Source organism: Pagrus major, chromosome 2 (assembly GCF_040436345.1).
Source record: "Pagrus major chromosome 2, Pma_NU_1.0".
NCBI classification, from domain to species: Eukaryota; Metazoa; Chordata; class Actinopteri; order Spariformes; family Sparidae; genus Pagrus; species Pagrus major.
The window spans coordinates 26,951,815-26,970,333 of record NC_133216.1 but is presented as its reverse complement, the minus strand read 5'-3'; the positions used below and the strand labels follow the sequence as shown (position 1 = coordinate 26,970,333).

The 18,519-nt window shown below is 40.2% G+C and overlaps 2 protein-coding genes and 1 long non-coding RNA gene across 3 annotated transcripts; 1 reads left to right on the top strand and 2 right to left on the bottom strand.

Moving 5' to 3' along the window:
- Window positions 1-194: 194 nt before the first annotated feature.
- On the bottom strand, window positions 195-9,574 carry sirt2 (sirtuin 2 (silent mating type information regulation 2, homolog) 2 (S. cerevisiae)). Its single transcript, XM_073489903.1, has 16 exons — window positions 9,419-9,574; window positions 9,215-9,258; window positions 8,942-8,990; window positions 7,230-7,340; window positions 7,055-7,096; window positions 6,835-6,941; window positions 6,450-6,506; window positions 6,224-6,292; window positions 6,004-6,133; window positions 5,859-5,918; window positions 4,090-4,145; window positions 3,910-3,986; window positions 3,711-3,762; window positions 3,552-3,619; window positions 2,890-2,956; window positions 195-1,463 (listed from the first exon to the last, which is right to left on the bottom strand). The coding sequence occupies exons 1-16, from the start codon at window positions 9,432-9,434 to the stop codon at window positions 1,323-1,325; spliced, it is 1,146 nt and encodes a 381-aa protein (XP_073346004.1). The 5' UTR covers window positions 9,435-9,574; the 3' UTR covers window positions 195-1,322.
- A 763-nt stretch (window positions 9,575-10,337) lies between these two features.
- dmac2 (distal membrane arm assembly component 2) lies at window positions 10,338-13,667 on the bottom strand. The gene is made up of 6 exons (XM_073487868.1): window positions 13,514-13,667; window positions 12,797-12,987; window positions 12,348-12,428; window positions 11,312-11,451; window positions 10,982-11,144; window positions 10,338-10,892 (listed from the first exon to the last, which is right to left on the bottom strand). Exons 1-6 carry the CDS (start codon window positions 13,568-13,570, stop codon window positions 10,718-10,720), a joined length of 807 nt encoding a protein of 268 aa, XP_073343969.1. The 5' UTR covers window positions 13,571-13,667; the 3' UTR covers window positions 10,338-10,717.
- A 2,688-nt stretch (window positions 13,668-16,355) lies between these two features.
- Window positions 16,356-17,004, top strand: LOC141010359 (uncharacterized). The gene is made up of 3 exons (XR_012180184.1): window positions 16,356-16,390; window positions 16,610-16,721; window positions 16,962-17,004. It is a non-coding gene; the product is annotated as an uncharacterized lncRNA (long non-coding RNA).
- The last annotated feature ends 1,515 nt before the right edge of the window (window positions 17,005-18,519 follow it).

Below are 18,519 nucleotides of genomic sequence, written 5' to 3'. Positions count from 1 at the left end.
TAATTGATGATTTTTTTTTTAACTCATTAATATTTGATGGTAAAAAGAAATATTTAAGATTTCAAACTAGACTTTCAGGGTGATTAAAATAACATGTATAGAGATATCCATTGGCTTCTTGGACACGTGAAGCTTCAGTATTCAGTACCGCAAAGTTGAACTCCTCTCTGGCACAATCTCAACTAAAATGACCATTATCAGCTTTAAAAAGGTCAGATTTATTGCAGAATTTAAGTATTGTGTTCCATTATTTTGTACAGATGGTAATGTAATTGTGTCCCTCCCCTGTAATTGTTTTATTTCATTACAGAACAATTCATGCTTTTTCAGAAAGCCCAGGCAGTTTCCTATGAAACAACACTTTCTTGTGATTCATTACACCTTATTTTTAGCATTTTTAGCTTTTATCCTTTTTGTGTCACGGCAGCATTTTATCCATCCCTGAAGATTTAAAAAGGCAAAATGAATGAAGGACAAAGTCAGGTCCAGACTGTAGAGGGTGCAAAGTTACTGTTATGTTTTCGTATCATGTACAATTTGTTGTTCTATAAACATCTGAGAACATTGTGTTAAAAGATATTACAGAAGTCAAATCAAGTATAAGCAGAAGGTTAACATGAAAAACAGCGTTAACTTGAACATTGTTAAAGTCTAACATGACCAATTTTCCTATTGTTATATTTACAACTACCTCAGTTCACTCATCAGGAAGTCACTGACCAATCAGGCCAACAGTATTTGGCTTGGGGGGGAAAAGATGACAGATAAAACAGCCTGATTATCTTTTGAGGAAACTTAAACTGAAATCAGATATTGAATGAATATACCGAGTTGAAGTGGCTTGGCCCAAATCACTCCATCAGATGTGTTCAATAGTTGGTTTGGAGTCAATATTGTACTTTGTCCTATAATGCAGCAGAGAAATGATCACCCTGCTGCGGTTTTGGAGATTTTAACTGCTTTCCACAATCTGAGATCTGCACGTTTTTCTGAAATATAGATATGTCTGAACAATTCGCTGTCTATTGCGGTAAAATCTGCTGAGACAGATGTGAGCTAATGCAAAAATATAAAACAAAATAAAATAAAGGAAAGTAGATTAATAATCAGTAAAGTGCAAATAACGTTTACAAACAGGACAGGAGCATACAACACAGGGATGTCCTGTGAGATCGTTCAGAAGAATTACATGTCCGCAGATGGAAAATGAGCTTCATTTCCAAACAAAAACCCTTGCACCATAATCTCCCTTTAAGGGCCAACTCCAAACTGTGACACCACTATCAGTAGCTTTTCTGAAGAAAGGGAGCTTTTGTAATGAGTTACTCCTCCTTTTTGGTCTCTGGTGCCACCGACGCAGAGCTGGCCTTGGCTGCCGCTCCTTTGCTCTCACTGCTCTTCTCTTTCTTGTCCTTGCTGTCAATCCTGGCATGCTCCTGCATCACCAACTCTTCCAGCTCTGCCTGCAAAGAAGTGGAGGCAAAACAAGGGATTTAACATGACTAAGGCCTGGTGACACGGAGGACAGTGTGGTGCGCAGAACGGTGAATTATTACATATAACAGCTCATGCTTTACGTTTATAAAAAAGTCCCTCTGCAGTGGTGACTTAAGACCACAACATCACACAGGAAAATCGTAAATAGGTTAAGCCGACATTTAAAAGCTCTCACCTTTTTTTTTTGCTTCTGCTGCAGTTCTTCACTGACAAGACTTCATGACAACCACAGGTCGTCTTTGTACTAAACTGTTTACTGTATATTTAGACACATCAGTGTGTCTACATGTAGCTTTGGTATTTCTAGAGGAGCTCTACTGATATAACAATTATTTAATGTTCATGTTGAATGAAGCTTAAAGGTTTATTTGCAGTCTTTCTAAGAGTTAGATGCAGGTATGGACAGCAGTCTCATGCTTATACGCTAAATATGAAACAAGAGCCATCAGTGGTTAGCTTAGCTTAGCATAAAGACTAGAAACAGGGGGACACAGCTAGCCCGTCTCTTTCTAGATTTAAAATGGATCACCTATACAAAGCTAAAGCTTATTGTTTGACACACCGCTTCTAGTTGGTTTAATCTGTACACAAACAGTTGTGTGAAAACATTTTGTGGTTACATTTTGTGGCAACCTCAACATGAGAACAGTCAAAGGTGCACCAAAGCTGTTGTTTACCAAGAAATAGTTCCAGCATGAAACCATAAATAGAACAGTAAAATGTGTTTTTTACATTTCTGTTTTTGTTCAGATTAAACAAACCAGCGAAATAGATGTGTTAATTAGTGAACTTAAGAGGTGTTGGTAGATGGTTCTTCCATTTCTGACAATATTGACCTCTGCTTTCAATCCTCCCTGGAAATGACAATACTGAGTGACTGACATAAGAGCAAACTATTTGTTTTTATTACAGAAATAGTTGTCCCCCTGCAAAGAGAATTAAAATCTTGATAATGACTCTCAAAATGATAGTATGTTAATTTAAAATACCAGGGTAAAGTACTGTATGGGAAGAGTCAGTTAGAAAATAATAAATTAAGCATTAATGATAGAGTATCTGTAAGGAAACTCAGTCTGTGTTGCAGGATATGGTGAGAGCTTAGAATAAAATTAATTAAAGACAGGGGGAACGAGAGGAATAACACCTACAGTAGCATACAATTAAAAATGAGATTGTGCTTAACTTCACTGACCCCTAAGAGGGAAACTGTGATAGAACATTGCGTTTCAGTTAATTAGAAGTGGGCACATTGGCCTAATTACCTCCAGACTGAAGTGATTACACTTAACTTAGAATAATGTGTGATTGTACTGTAGTACATGGACTGTGCTAAAACAAGAAGTACGACCTGAAATGAGTACTGGATCTATGAAAGATGACAGTGAAACTTACCTTCCATCCCAACAAGTCAGCAAGAGCCAAACAGCCGTCATCACATGTACTGATATGTGCCACATCTCTGGAGAGAAGGAAGAATGACGCTATGTTAGAACCTCTACATGGCTCCATACCACTTCCTTATTTGCAGCACTGGTGCACATACATTACTGATGCTGTTATAAAATATCAGCATCCCATTTTTAGTTTTTCTTCTTTAACATCTATTAAGTGGTTTTGTGGACCAAATTTTTAGTCCATTTACTGTGCTGTTACATTAATGACATAACACACACTCACACACACTTGAGCATCAAAGTGGGGAATTGTAAAATTGCGGTTTCACCTTCCTAGTTGTTGCACTGTCACATATGACTGGACAGTTTGTCAGTGGTACCTTAAAGTTAAATGGTAAGTATAGCAGAAATGTAGTACAGCACTAAGTATCTCACTAAATCATCAAATGCATAATGCTTTGGGACCCTCTGGTGGTGAAAATGTAAACTGCATGATGTCAGTTAAAAAAAGACAACATTAACATGTTTAATATTTAAAGAGTATCAATCAGTATTGACTAGTTTAGAAGTTTTTAAAAATCATATATAAGTTGCAATGGGAGGATAAAGGTAATATAATAAAGCAGTTGGAGAGAAGAAGTAGCCGCATCTCTGTATCACCTGTATGCCTTGTCTGAGTCAAAGTCCATCCCTCCTCCAAAACCCAGCAACCCCAGCAGAGGATCAGCCTGCACAGAGAAACACACAAACAATGCTGCACAGATAGAAAAACAATGAAGATAAGGACAGAAAATGGTTGATAGAGGAGTGGAGGTTCACCTGTCCTGCCTTCTCCATGTTAATGAGCAGTCTGGGGCAACTTTTTGAAACCCTAAAAGAAGGAAAGAGTCAAACAAACATTTACTTAAACATGCCAGTGATTCAGCTGAAATGCAAAGTCTCACTGGCTTGTAGACTACTGTCTGATTATTACTGCAGCAGTGCAGCTTTCAGGAATATGAAACTTGATCTGCAGTACCTGCTGACTAGGCCTGCAAAAGGTTGGACCTGTAGAGACGTCCCCATGACGATGAGAAGATCACAGCGAGGAAAGTCCTGACAGGTACATAAAAAAGGTGAGAAGAGTTTATTTCTGCAGAGGTGTTGCAACACATTCTCTTAGAACATGCATGCTTATAAACCGTCATTATGTGCTCACCATCTTCATTGAAGTGAAGAACCGGGCGGGCAGATTTTCCCCAAAGAAGACGATATCTGGGTGAAGAACAAGCAAGGCACACTGAGATATATGGTGACACAGTTATTTAGCACTGAGTGTGCCTTTATCTATGTTCCAGTTGTTCCAATTCTTTGGTCAATGGCCATCCACCGCAAAGTCCCACCCTCTCCAATCACTGTACAATATTTGTTCAGATTGTGGAGAACTGAAAGCCAATCAGTTATAACCTTATAACGTTATAACCAAAGCTTCATTAACTTAGTTTCTGAACTGTTAAACTTCAGTTATACTGTATGGAAATTAATATATTCACCATTTCATCATTGCTTTGTGTAAACCAGCTAACGGCCATGCTGTGCAAAGCATTTTATTCAACTCTCGACACAGTGCTGTAAGTGACATTCTGTTATCTGCATGTCTGTCATGATGGACCCATGTATAAAAATGAGGTCATTCAACAGTCCACTAGTATTAGACATAAGTAAATAAGACAGCTGCTAAATGAGACATTTTTATTAATATCAGTCAACTTACCCACATGCAACCACTTCATATAGATTTCAAATCTGTAAAGATGTTAGAACATCTGTGATAATGTGATGATACTGCTTTGATAAATGTACTCTTTTCTAACTGTATGTCCTCTGTTATATTACAGATTCACCTGCTTACTTTAAAGAGAATTAAGTTTGAATAATTTACCTACACTCCTGTAAGATGCACTGCACAATAGCTGTGTGTGTATGCACTCACATATGCTCACAGACATACATTAACATTTGAAACCTCCAAGTACAGTCCAGGTGAGGAACAAGCTCACAGGTAATACTTCTGACACAGCTGCCTGGGCTACCAACATCGGCAATGAGTACAGGCAGGTTCTTCTCAGTGTCCTCAAGTACTGAGGGCTCTACCTCCCTCCCAGGTAATCTACTTGGACCCTGACTGCTGCGAGCAAGACGGCGTGTCGAAGAAGGCTGCCTGATTTCAGGTATAAAACTGAGATGTAAATACTAAAACTGAAAATAACAGTAACACAGCAACGATATGTTTTAGTTGAGATGATTACAACAACATATCGTATTTAAGATGTGAAATAAATCTTTATCACAAGAGTGGGGACAGCTCACAGTTCGCCTTGACATCTGGAACCTGATGCTCAACATGTGTCCTTGGTTTGAGTAAAGGCCCGGTTTGGAATTGGTCTCAGCAACGTTTGCCCTAGCTCTTTCCTTGATCACCTCATGCTTGGCACGCCCGACTGATACTCGTCGCCAGCGTTAACTTAGGTCACAACACAGGGAGCTTGGAGTCACACGCCCCTCCCCTGTAGCACCGTTAAGGACTGTTTAACACAGAGCGCTCACCAGCGCTAAACCTTCTGGGTGAGGTGTTGCCCTCCTTGCACTCACTGTGTAATGACTTTGGATGTGCAATTTGACACAGACCACCAGGAATTCCAGCCACTTTATACAGGAGACGCATCCCCCTCAGTTGCTCGAGAAGGGCTTGGGACAGCACAGGCAATTCAAAATGTGGAAACGCTTCACGAACTTGCGTGTCAATTCGTGAAGCGTTTCATGTTTGTAATGTACAAAATATAGAAAATGGTACACAAAAGGGTTTGAAGAATGGAAGGAAGATGGAAGTATAACAAAAGTACATTCAGACAAGTAGGACAATGCTCACAGAGCAAAAATAAACAGAAAATAATTGAAAACCCAACAGAGAGACAAAGATCCACTGACCTGGCTTGACCAAACTGCTGCACTTGTCACATTTGGGAATGTCATCAGAAAAGATTTTTTCTGCAAGGCAGAGGGAGGAGGTTAAAGTCCTGAATGGCTCTAATCATAGCTCAAGCTCCAACATTTAAAAGGCAAACCAATACACCTTTCATCCAGTCCAGGTTGTACTCCTTGCGGCAGCAGAAGCTGATACAGTGAGAGGTGTAAAACGTTCCGTGAGCTTCAATTAGATCGTCTCCCTCGAGGCCGGCCACCCGCTCAAGAGTGTCAATATTCTGAATGAACACACACATATTTTAATGTCAATACAACAATAGAAAGAGTTGATGTTCAGCATGTGAAGTGGAGACTGTTTGTTTTCCTACCTGTGAGTAGCAGCGTCTCAGGAGCCCCTTGTCCTTCAGCAGCTTCATGAAGTAGTGACAGACTGTCGGCTAAACACCAATAACAGTCAACCACAAGAGAACAAACAGCTGTGAGTCCTCTGATTGTTTTCTGAAGTTAGATTTTAAGCTTAAATGTTCGATGTGGTATTGAACACAGTGATTTCATTTTTAACATTTATTTGTGGCGGCAAGAAGTGTTTTATACCTTAAACTGTCCTGGGTAAAGCTCCCTGGCCAAGGCGAAGAAAGGCTCTGGATGTTTCTGAGATTGAAGACGAAGAAAAATGTTACATGTTGTTATAGCAACTGGACAGGACGGTTGTCAGATGACTGTACAAGTGTATACTCAGCAATTAGCCATAGTGGACAATAAGTATTGGCCCATCTGACTGAAAAATGGTCTGAGGTTTAGTGTGCACTGTTTCTGTTTTTGAGTTCAAGTCCCAAACCTTTTCAACCCAAAATTAGAATAGTCTTGGCATTACACCACATACAAAGAGAAATCGAAGAGAGTTAGCTTTTTAGTTATACTGTTGATTAAACAGGTTATAATTCCAAGTATACTTCCAAGAAAGCAATCTTTTAAACACCTTGAAGTAATCTATCTGGAAGATGGCCTCCGGGTAAGGCAGGTTATATTTCTGCAAGTTTGCATACAGGCCAGTTCCAGGTGAGCGGAAATCAGGGATCCCAGCCGCTGTGGAAGGACACGTGTTGAGGGTTACAGATGAAAAATTAAAGAGAAAAAATATTATTTGAAGTAGATTTATACCTTTAAATGATCTGTGACATTCAAACCGAGATACTCACATGTGGATATTCCTGCTCCAACCATGCAGAGGATGTTTTTACCTGTGTGGATGCAGAGAAACTTCTGACTTAGATCAATACCAAATGCATTATTATAAGAGGCTTGTAGATTGAAATCAAATTCACTGTAGTCAGAAATAATGGATGAGCAGAATGGAATCAGGAAAAGACTCACATTTTCCACTCTTTATGTATTGGGCCACTCCTTCCAGAGTCAGCTCATCCAGGACTTTGTCTGGTGAGCCGAGTCCCAGGGTGCTGGAGAAGAGGTTACGCAGGAAGTCCACTGGCAGGAACAGCAGAAGACAACACATTTAAGAATAAGCAGAATACAACTAAACTCATTTACCCAACTTATTGTAGTGAAGTACAATTTTTATGTACTTGTACTTTACTATTTCCATTTTATGCTACTTTAAGTTCTACAACACCACATCAAGGCAAATATTGTACTTTCACTACATTTATTTGATAAATTACATTTTAAATAGTTCTAAATTCCACGCTGCCTTTGTTTGTTCACACTGAGCCAGGCGGCACCGGCATGAAGCTGCTCCAGTGTGTCATTTCACACAGCATGCCGACGTTGCGGAACAAAAAGAGGCGTGACAGTACACATCACATCGAGATCTGTGTGTGTGTGTTTGTGTGGTTTTTAAAAAAAATATGTTTCTCCTGGTTTCCATCAGTTAATCTAAATATGTATCTGCCGACTGTTTACAATCATATGGATGCTGTTGTAATGTGTTGTGATTGAGATCCTGACTCACCACGTATTGTGAAAAGTAACAAAGAAGTTTTCTTGCTCTTAATTACATCACATAATTGCCATCACTAAATAGCAGACCCTGTCTGGGTCTTAATCACAAGGAGGGATGCTGTTTTCCAGGGGGGGAGGTTCACTAAATCACTAGCGGTGATTTTTCTTTCTATACTAGCTGCCAGAGACAGTATCTACAACAACGCAATAGTGGAAGGCAACAAAGAAATGGTGAGTGAAAGTTTTTTTGTTTTTAATTGTGTCACAATAATCCATTCAACTGCAGGAGCTGCCTGGCTCTCGCTGCCAGGGACGCTGTTTTTCAGGCAGACAGATAGGATGACAGCCACTTGTCCACGTATAAATTGAATGAGGACTCATGTCTCTCCTCCTCCCGCTCATGGAGTAAAAGAGAAAAGACATTTTCTGGTACCCCTGCCCACTTTATTCAATTAGGACAGAGAACTTCATAAAGAGGCGGTCCTATCTACTCATGAACACGTAGAGAGCAGATCCACCGGTTTCCTGATATGTCTGGTGATTACCACTTTACATTCAAGTGGTGGTGACATAGAGAGGAGGGAAGGGATTACTAACTGTAAAACTGATGGGATGTTAGCAAAAAATGATGACCATGTTTACAGCAGCTTTAATACCAAATATAACTCAACTACTAAATGACTATGTATTATTATAGATTACACTTAAACACAGCATACAAAAGTAGTTCAGTTAGTCTCACATTTACCAGCTGCGACATTAAACAGAAACATTAATGCATCAAAAATTATCAACCAAAAATATCATGTATACGATTCTGAAATAGACTACTGTGCATAATGAGTACTTGTAGTACTTACCGTTTAATTTGATGCGAATGCTTTAGTACTTTTGTTTTATGAATGTAGGACTTTTACTTGTAAGAAGGTATTTCTGTACTGTGGTATTTCTTCTATGCATTGCATACGGATAAAAGCAGCAGCAGAAGAATCTACTTAATCTAAATGAGCTATGAATGATAATAGTAATGTACCAGATGTAGTATTGACTGAAAAACAGCTGTCAGAGATTAGTACTTTGTATTTAATTGCTGTGCCCCACTCTCGGATATTATTATTTTCACATACTCTCTGTGGCTCCTGCAGCTTCCTCTTCACTGCTGTCGTCGGACTGCTCCTACAAATGACACAGTACTGGCATTAAAACAATGACTGTATGAGCAGTAATCCATTATGAATAGCTGTTTCTTTATTCTGACATCTGCGTTATCAACGTGACAGACAATGACTGCTTTGTTTGGACAGTTCAAATTTGACAACCGGCTAAGTAACAATAACCTCACGGTACGTGCTAACACTCGTTAGCTCGCCTCATAGCTGCAGATAAAGTGGTTTTCTTACCTCTGGTTCAGGTGTAACCTCCTCCTCTTCTTTTTTGGGAAGCTCTACAAAGGCGAAATTAAATAACACGTCAAAGTCTGCCTCAATAAATATTTCCTCATGTAGATGGTCGTGTTAGTTGCCTAGCTAGCTAGACTAGCTAGCGCGGTGTAAAACCGTCTGTCAAAGTTGTAACTCAATGTTCGCATCAGACAGTCATCTTACCTGATGCATCAGACATTTATCTGCCTACTGAGACCCTTTCACCACAAGGATCCGAGTGACAATAAATATTAAATCAAGATTTTACAAAGTTACGGCAATTATCCGCTGCAGTTGGTGCTCAGCTAGGAGGTCTTGTTGTTGTCCGTCAGAAACACTGTCCGTGTTTTTTGTGACCCACTTCCAATAGCAATTGGTTCCTACCGCACATCGAACTTACTCTTCTGTTAAACGTCACATTGACCTCTATTAACAATATTATAACAATATCTTAACTCTACCAACAAGCCCACTGTTAATTTACATGACTAAAATGAGAGTTTAAGTTCTACATACATTTGCTGTGTGCAACTTTAAAGCAGGCAGCGCCCTCTGAAATGCCTTGAGAAGTAGGTCATATAGAAAGCTGGGTTCATATCAATACCGGATACCAAATCATTGTAGTCATCTTTACATACAAAAGTAGCTGTGACATCTTCATTCCCTTTCACTCTCGTCCCCCAGTCTTATTTGTGTCCTCAGCTGCTCAATGCAATGCTGCAGTACAAGGCTCATACTGGATTATGGGCTTTAGTTTCCTCACATAAGCTTCGGTGAAGCACAGTGAAGATTAGAAATATATGTGTGGCCACATGGATTCATTGTCTGTTGAACAGTACTTGTGGGTTCAGAGACAAAGGTCATTCATTTACAATAATAAAAATGAAAAATAAAAATTTGTTACGACCCCCTACAGAGCCTCCAGGCTGACTGAGTGCTGCTCTGGTCAGATGGTGGAAGGAAGAGAGAGCGAGCATAGTGCCCTACCACCTCTTTTTGGTTATCCTCAACCACTCAGACCACTTTCACCTGGGAGGATGGGAGACTACTCATCAGCTACAAATGTGTGTCCTGGCCAGCAGAGGGATTGCATGTAACAATATTGAACAATAAATCTTTATTCAGTACATTTACAATCATATTTACATTTCAGCACAGATAATCGTTACCAAATGTGCTGGCAAAGTGTAAGTAGCTTGAAACAGACATGATTTGCATAAATTCTCCCTTTTTACACTCTTGACAACAAGATGATCCAGGAGGTAAATAACATGAGCAGTCATACCTTAGTTGTCAATGCCAAATAATCCAACAAATTTGAGCGGGCACACATTTTTTCCACACCTTCTACTCACTTTGTCATGCTCATATCTAATTGGATGATGTCAGTGTCCAATCAAATAGAAGTCTTACTGGTTAATCCTGGAGTGTGTCAAGACTTGATGTCAGTTTAACCGTTTTGGAACCGTTCTTGTCCATGTGCTACCTCTGCCCTTGCACTTGCTCCTCGCTACCCTCTCCTCCCCCCTGCCTCAGGCTGAAGTTGTAGCCAGTAGCAGTGACCTGACACTGTGGTAACATCTCCTCCAGCAGGATAGTGACCAACCCAGGACTTGATATCCCAGGAAGGGATGACACGTCCAGCTGCCGCAGTCCTCTGCAACACACAAAATTGGAGGTACTCAATGCAACAGTAGTGTTTTGGTTAAAATAAGTAGGCTATGTTGTGAGTGTTTGGATAATTACTTGAGATTCCTGAGTGCAGCCAGGCCACCTGTGGTGATGCGTGGACAGTAAGAGATGTCCAGTTCCTCCAGGGAGTCCTGGAACATATGAAGCCGGGCGAGGAACCAGTCGTCCACTTCAGGACATCCTCGTAATGACAGTGTCCGCAAAGATCGCTGCCCCTCTGAGGGAGGACAAAGCAGATCAGAAACACTGAACTTACAAACAGAATATCATTGAAATTAATAAATAATGCATGTGCCTGACAGAGAGAAAATAAGGTTACAGTAGAAAATTATTTTGAAAGGAAAGAAAAAAGCAAATAGAAAAGGCTGAGTTGGTGCTCATTACCCAGGTTCCCCAGTCCTGTGTAGTTGATGAGTGTGTGGTTCATGTTTATTTCCTCCAGGGGTGAATCTTTGTGATCCATGAAGTCCCATTTAAACTTGCCCCTCTGGTCTGCGCGGAACCACTCTGATTGGCCAACAAACCTGAGGGCACAACACAGACAATCACATGGAAACTGGATCAGAACAGCACATTTGAAACATGACTATTCAATTTTGCTGCATTATTACAGATTATATGCAAATATATCAAAGAAGCAACGTTGCATACAAAAAACTTAACATGTTTATTGGCCAAAAAAGTGATGAGCCAAAGATTTTTTTCTGAATGTATTGAGTGCATTTAAACTCATTTGAAGACATCAAATGCAAATATTCAAGGAGTCAGACAGCCGGCTGTTTGCAAAAAGTCAATCCCCAATCAATTGGTCAATCAACAGAAAATCAGAATACACTTAGTTATTGATTTATCGTGATTTTTAAAGCAGAATCTTGAAAATATTCACTTTTTCAATGTGAAGATTTGCTGCTTTTTCTCTGTTTCATATCACTGTAATTTATACTCTTTGGTTTTGGATGGTTTGTCAGACAAAAGAGCATTTGAAGATGCCATTCTGGGAACTTCTGATGGCTATTCTTCACAATGTTATATATAGGGCGGCAACCAATGATTCCTGTCCTTATCGATTAATCTGCTGATTAATTTTACAATTAATCGTCTATAAAATGTTAAAGAAAAAGAGAAAATTGAGAAAAATTGTGAAAAATCATCACAGTATTCCCAGAGCCCAAAGTGAAGTCTTCAAATTGCTGCTTTTGTTCAACCACCAGTCAAAAACCCAAAGACTCTTCATTTATCTCATAAATGACAAAGTAAAGCAGCAAATCCTATAAGATATAAAGATGTAATAATGTCAAACACGTGAACAACAGGTTGAGAAAAAAGGAGCTGTAAGAGTTATAATTAAATATGCTGTGTGATCATCTTGTATCCATATGACAGATAACATTGCAGAAGCAAGGAAAAACAAGGTTCTTACCTAAATCCTCCCTTCATACTCAAGATATAATACGCTGCTGCTATGTTTTGCCCGTAATACTTCTGACTGTAGCCATAGTAACTGTGAAAGACAGCAGAGAAAAGAAGATGGACAAATATTCACATGAATTCAAAAGTACAATAACAAACTGCACCTGAAACCGACTTACAGCACCTTGTCATGGCTGTTATGTCAGAGCCTAAAGAACTGTTATATTATGAGCATTACCAATGCTAATCTATTTCAGAAATTGCTGTTATCACAGTCACATTCAGCTCTAGATATGAAAATAAAAAGAAACTTTTTGTGTGCTCAGCAGTAACTGTGAGGAACTTTTTGTTCAAGTGTACTGATTGTAATTGCAGCTATAATGCAGAGAGTGGTGTGCATTCAGCTGGAGGCGAGCCTGCAACAGATACCAGCTCAAAGACAGCCAAAAGGTTTCTTACGCATTCTTCTTCTGAATCCCCTTCCTCCTCAGCTGAGACCTCCAGCTGAGGAGCATCTCTACATCATAGAAACGCTGGGTGAGGAAGAGGAGAATCCTCCTGTGCAGAGGAGGAGGAGACACAGAGCTGGAGCTCCAAGGTCGCCTGGCAACGGTGAGGAGAGCCGACCGCTGGCAACATCTGTGTAGAGACTGTGAGGACAGACAGGACGGACATGGACAGGACACAGTGACCAACTGTATCTGTTCTTGTCAGATAAAGTCTCAGTAGAGAATATGAGAAACAAAACACACACGCCTGATGCCAACAGCGCTTTTGTTGAACTTTTTGTCTGAACCCTTCATTTTGATCATTACACACAGGCAGAGGAGCCTGAAAGGCTACCTTTAACGTTAGAAATCATGAAAGAGCTAAACCGTATTTATAGGTAACCAAAATATATATGCCACTTAAAACTCCAATGAAAATGATAAATCCCGCTTTGCTAGGATGACTAATATAGCGTTAAAAAACAACATGTTAGCTAACATGAGCTAACGTTACAGTCAGCCTCCTAGCAAAGACTCTAATAATAGCTTACGCTTCAGCCTATCACCTGGCTGTAACCACGGCCCTATAAAAGGCTACAAGCTTTCATTTAGAAAGTAGCAAGTAAAAAAAATGTTTAAATGTGTCATGTAAGTGTAATAATTACTTAAAACTTGAAGGGTAACTTACCATGAAGGGGGCAGACATGATAACACCGTTCAACGGATGCGCGTAAGGGACAAACATTGAACCTCCGCATTTGGACAAGTGTTGTTCATCGTGTGAGCCGCGGAGTGTCGCTCCATGCTCGTCTCTGATGCTGAGCAGGTGAACTTCAGCTGACCTGAGGTAAGAAACCAAGCAGTGCGGTTAATAGTCACATGAAAAGCAAAATGAATTACAAGGAAACATCGCAGAATAAAACAAACGACAGTGTTTTAGACAATGATCTGAAATTTTGAGGCCTTCCTCGTGTTGGAGCCCGGGTACTTGGTAAAGCTAACTTATGTCAGGTAAAGAAAATCTGTTCATCTCTTTTTAGATGTTATGTAACAGAAAGGTTCTCAAAATGACATTTATAAATATCTTTATATATTTATGTGAGCTAAGAACTAAATTTGTATTGGACATCTCTCCTGCCTTGATGGATAGCCTACATGTAGCCCGATATGGCGGCCATGCTGACGCAGTTACAATGAACAGTAGCAAGCACTGATGTGTCTACATATACATTTTTTCTAACAGTGAGGTAAAACTATTGATAGCATCACAAATACAAACAGCATCTACTCACTCGTGAATCCTGTTGATCTGGTTCCAGTTGTATTGGCTGGGACAGTGCACATCAAGAAATTCAACACAAAAAACTCATTTTTTGCAGTTAATTTTATTCTACATAGCTTGATTTGGAGTAACATCAAAGTGCTTATTGTTAAAACTTATTCATTTGCTCATTTGGGCCAGGAAGCAGAGCAGTCACCCACCATTCTTGTTTCGATTCCTGGCCCCTGCAGTCTACACGCCGAAGTATCCTTGGGAAAAATACTGAACCCCAAATCTCTCCAGTTGGCTCTTCCATCGGTGTATGCATGCACATGAATGATTATCGCTCCTGATGAGCAGGTGGCACCTTGCATGGTAGCCTCTGTTACCAGTGTATGAATAAGTGTGTGAATGGGTGAATGCTGACTTGTGTTGTAAAGCACTTTGAGTGGTCGCTAAGACTAGAAAGGTGTCAAAAAGTACAGTCCATTTACCATTTAAAATTTGCTTGCTGACTCCAAAGTAAGCATTGAGGCTGGTGGAGTCACTACACGTGCACGCTTGACTGACTACTGCCATGCTAACATCACTGAATGTCACTAGCACTTCTGAAGTTTGACTGCCATTGTGAAGAACGTGAACCTGTCCTCAAACCCTTTCTCTGTTGCTGTGGAAGGAGTATTGGATGCAGTTGGAGCTAATTGAAATGAATTTGTTTTGATAAGTCCAGATTTCTGAAGATGTGGCTCCATGCCAAAAGGTTTAAACCTTTCCACATAAACATGTGAGCAAAAATTCAATGTTGGTACACTGAACAAGAGCAGACTGAGGTCAATGATGACTGACAGTCACCTCCGAGATGTACTTTGAACCTCCATTATAAGACTTACACCTGACTGACAGCAAATCTTCAGTCCAAGGCCATGGTCACTGCTTCCATTAGGACTGATATTTACTGCTGAGAGACATTAAATAGTGATAAAATCCTCTTACTGCGAATTCAAGTGTACAGTACCAAGTGCTTAAAACTCACTTATGAAGATAGTCTCTTAAAGACTCATGGCTCAGGATTTTAATTCTTTCTTCCTGGCATGAAAAGTTTTGACACCCCTGATCTATAACCTCACCAGAAAAGATGCACAGACAATACAGACAAATGATGTCCAACCTAGTCATTGCCTTCCTATCTCCAGCTATCTTCGTTAATGCTCATTGCACTTGTATATTCATCTTTAATCACATGTTGTCATTTTTCGACAGCTTAAGCCTTTTAGACCTTCACTGGTCACCTCAGGTCCTCCTATTTCAACTGCAGATCAAGACATCAGAATGATTCAGCAACAAGAAATACAGGTTAGTTCAGTCTTGTAGTAGGCGGTTGAAGGGGGTATAAGGGAAGTTCATTATTAAGTTATTTATGTATTCATTGTGACAGTTGTGTTTATGCTAGGTGTTTACTATTTGTACAGTTTAATTCGGTTTATTTATTCAATTTAAGTTTGTTGTATCATGACAGTAGCAGAAACAAGAAATGACCTGGAGATGATAAAAGTATTTAAATCAATATGGAAAACATTTATTATTAACAGGCACTAAAACTTGTCTAGCTATCAATCAAAAACTGCAGCAGCCAGTCGAGTACGTCTGTTTGTAGTCCTGAGCAGTTTGTCACCACCTGCTTAAAGCTAAACTGTCACAGTACTGAGTGACTTTGTTACAGCTAAGGTTGTAATGCTTACATTTTGTTCACTCGCCGTGGAGAAGGCAGGAGAAGGTGAGAGCTTTTGTCAGTGTCAGACTTAAGTGTGCAAAATGAGTGGAGAACAACATGCACACCACTTGCTTTGACTTTAGAGTATGAGCATATGGCTCACTAACTAAAAAAATAAATAAAACGGTAATAAATCAAATGTATTTGTCCATTTTTTGCCAACATTACTTGCCATGTCACACACACAAACTTTTTTTCAGTCACTTAACATTGCACTGACTTACATACATTTCCTGGACACTTACCCTGACCTTAACCATAATCTCTACCTAGCTAACCCCGACCCTCACCCTAACCTTTGACCAGGTAATAATAATTCATGTTGTGGGGACCTGCTGATTGGAAGGTGAATCTCAATGTGACTTTGCTTACACAGCCTGTTGCGGGCTGTGTCTATTGACCGTGTGTGTGTGTGTCTCTCTGTCTAGAACCAAAAAGCATGGCATCCACTGATTATACCGCACAGGTCATCAACCCACAGAACCGCAGGCAGCCTAACCGTTACCTGGTACTTAATAGGTCTGCTTGCTTAGGTGAGTAAATTTACACACACATACTTTCACACAGAGACACAAGCAACAAACAAGCTGCCGAATAATTTTCACGAAAGAAATGGAAAAGGTCAGTTTCCCAGAATGACCTGATTTAAGAGATAAAAACATGCATCTATTTTACATTTTACTCAGTTTCTGTATTGCCATTGAAGATCATGATGTTGATGTGTGATGTGACTTGTTGTGTTTGCATTTTAGGTTACCTAATCTGGCCCAGATCTGCTACATGAACTCCAGAGCCTGCTCACACTTCTAGGGTCAGCTGGCAGAAGGACATACTGGAGATTCAGCCTCAGGAATAGCTGATGAGGTACAGCAGCTACACAAGCACACGCACACGCACACACATACATACGCACACACACATACACACACAAACACACACACACACACACACACACACACACACACACACACACACTCCCTGATCGATACAAACCTGGAGACCAAAGTGAAATAACAACCACAATTTTCCTCCACCCTCTCCAGCTGTTTTAGGAACATTTTAAGATATCACATCATATCAAATCCAATGTGTGTCTCTACTCAGGGAGCTCTTGAGTTCTTAACAACTGTCCTGGTACAGATGAGGAGTCTGGCTCCAGTGCTGCAGGAAGTCACAGCCTTCTTGGGGAACAGATACCGCTGTCCTGTAGAGAGGAACCCGATGTTCAAAATGCAGAACAGTAGGACATGCAAAAGGTAAAACCACACAGAATAACACACAGGCCAAACATTCTCCCAGCTGTCCACAGTTTTACTCTCCTCACCCAAATCCCAACCAAACCGTGACATCCATACCGTGATGGTTCAGTACGAAAACATGTACCGTTACACCCCTGTACATGACTGTCTGTCAAATGTATTCAGTAATACTTTAACAGTAATACTTGGGGAAAAAAAATAAATTTAGAGGGTTTTTAGGGTCCTCCTAATCGAGGTCCTGGGTACTTGGTACCACTATCCCGCTCACTACTACAACCCTGTCCCACACACACAAACAAATCTTAATGATTTGCTTATGGTCATAAAGGGGGCGTTTGTGACTTCATAAGGCTCTTTATTAATATACTGTTAACACACTTTATTCATTTGACCTTCTCCACAGGGAGGTAAAGGTGAAGAATGCTGTCCGTGGAGACATATCAATACTGAAATAATTTCCCCAAAATGAATGATTTCAGCTTTTTTATTGGTGCAAAAAATAACACACACTAACTGAATCAATCCCCTCAAGGTGGCAGCCTATAGCCTCAGTCTGCTGCTCGTGTATATTGTATCACATCTCCGGACCAATATTGCTGGTTTATTCAATTTTCCTCCAAGCGTTCTCTGGATTTTCACTTTAATACCACAGGGAGAGAAGACAGCTTGAGGCACTACTCATCTGACAGATGTGTCACCGAAAGCATACCAACACCACACAAATCACTATCACACACGCACGCGCATGTGCAAACACATGTATAGACCTCCCCAAGCTCCCGCGCACTCTCGCAGTGAGTTTGATGTGACAGACGGCTCACACCTGCTGGTCCGAACAATTAGTAAATGAGATCACAGCTTGCACTTCTCCTGTGTGTTTTCAGAGGCATAGAGAGGAAGCAAGAGTGGAATCAAGTATGTTCAATGTTTTAAATTCTTAACGTGTGACCAACATACAGTACATACAACATGTTACTATTTTATTTTATTGTACTGTGGGTGTCGCCAAAGTAAATACAAAGTCAGGAAAATTGTTTATAATTCATTAGTCTCTTGGTATAACTTGGAGAGATTGACAAAAGAATGGAAAGATGGAGGAAAAGGCAGTGAAGAAGTGTGTGGTCTATGTGGAGCCCGTGTAAATCACATTACTTGAAGGGTTGGTTGAATGAACAGATGGGCCAATGAAGTAAAGAGTGACTGGCAGAGGGAATGAATGAATTGATCGGGGAATGGATGGTGGAATAGATGGATTGTTTACTGGACCTGAATTTCAATGCTTCTACAGAGCGGACAGATAGACAGTGTTGTATTGTCCTCATAGTGCAAGTGCCTGCAGAAAACCTTCAGTGTGTGTGTTTGTGGGTGCTCATGTGTATCTTGACTCCTACCTACATTGAGAT

Excerpts from the sequence above, each read along its gene's own strand:
- sirt2 (XM_073489903.1), bottom strand. Across the intron at positions 4,146-5,858 it reads CAGCAGTTTGGTCAAGCCAG|ATATCGTCTTCTTTGGGGAA; the intron begins GTCAGTGGATCT and ends TTCTTCACCCAG. Across the intron at positions 3,763-3,909 it reads TTTGCAGGCCTAGTCAGCAG|GGTTTCAAAAAGTTGCCCCA; the intron begins GTACTGCAGATC and ends TCCTTCTTTTAG.
- dmac2 (XM_073487868.1), bottom strand. The coding sequence starts at position 13,570 with ATGTTTGTCCCTTACGCGCATCCGTTGAACGGTGTTATCATGTCTGCC. Across the intron at positions 11,145-11,311 it reads CACAGGACTGGGGAACCTGG|AGGGGCAGCGATCTTTGCGG; the intron begins GTAATGAGCACC and ends GTCCTCCCTCAG. Across the intron at positions 10,893-10,981 it reads GCTGCACTCAGGAATCTCAA|AGGACTGCGGCAGCTGGACG; the intron begins GTAATTATCCAA and ends TGTGTGTTGCAG.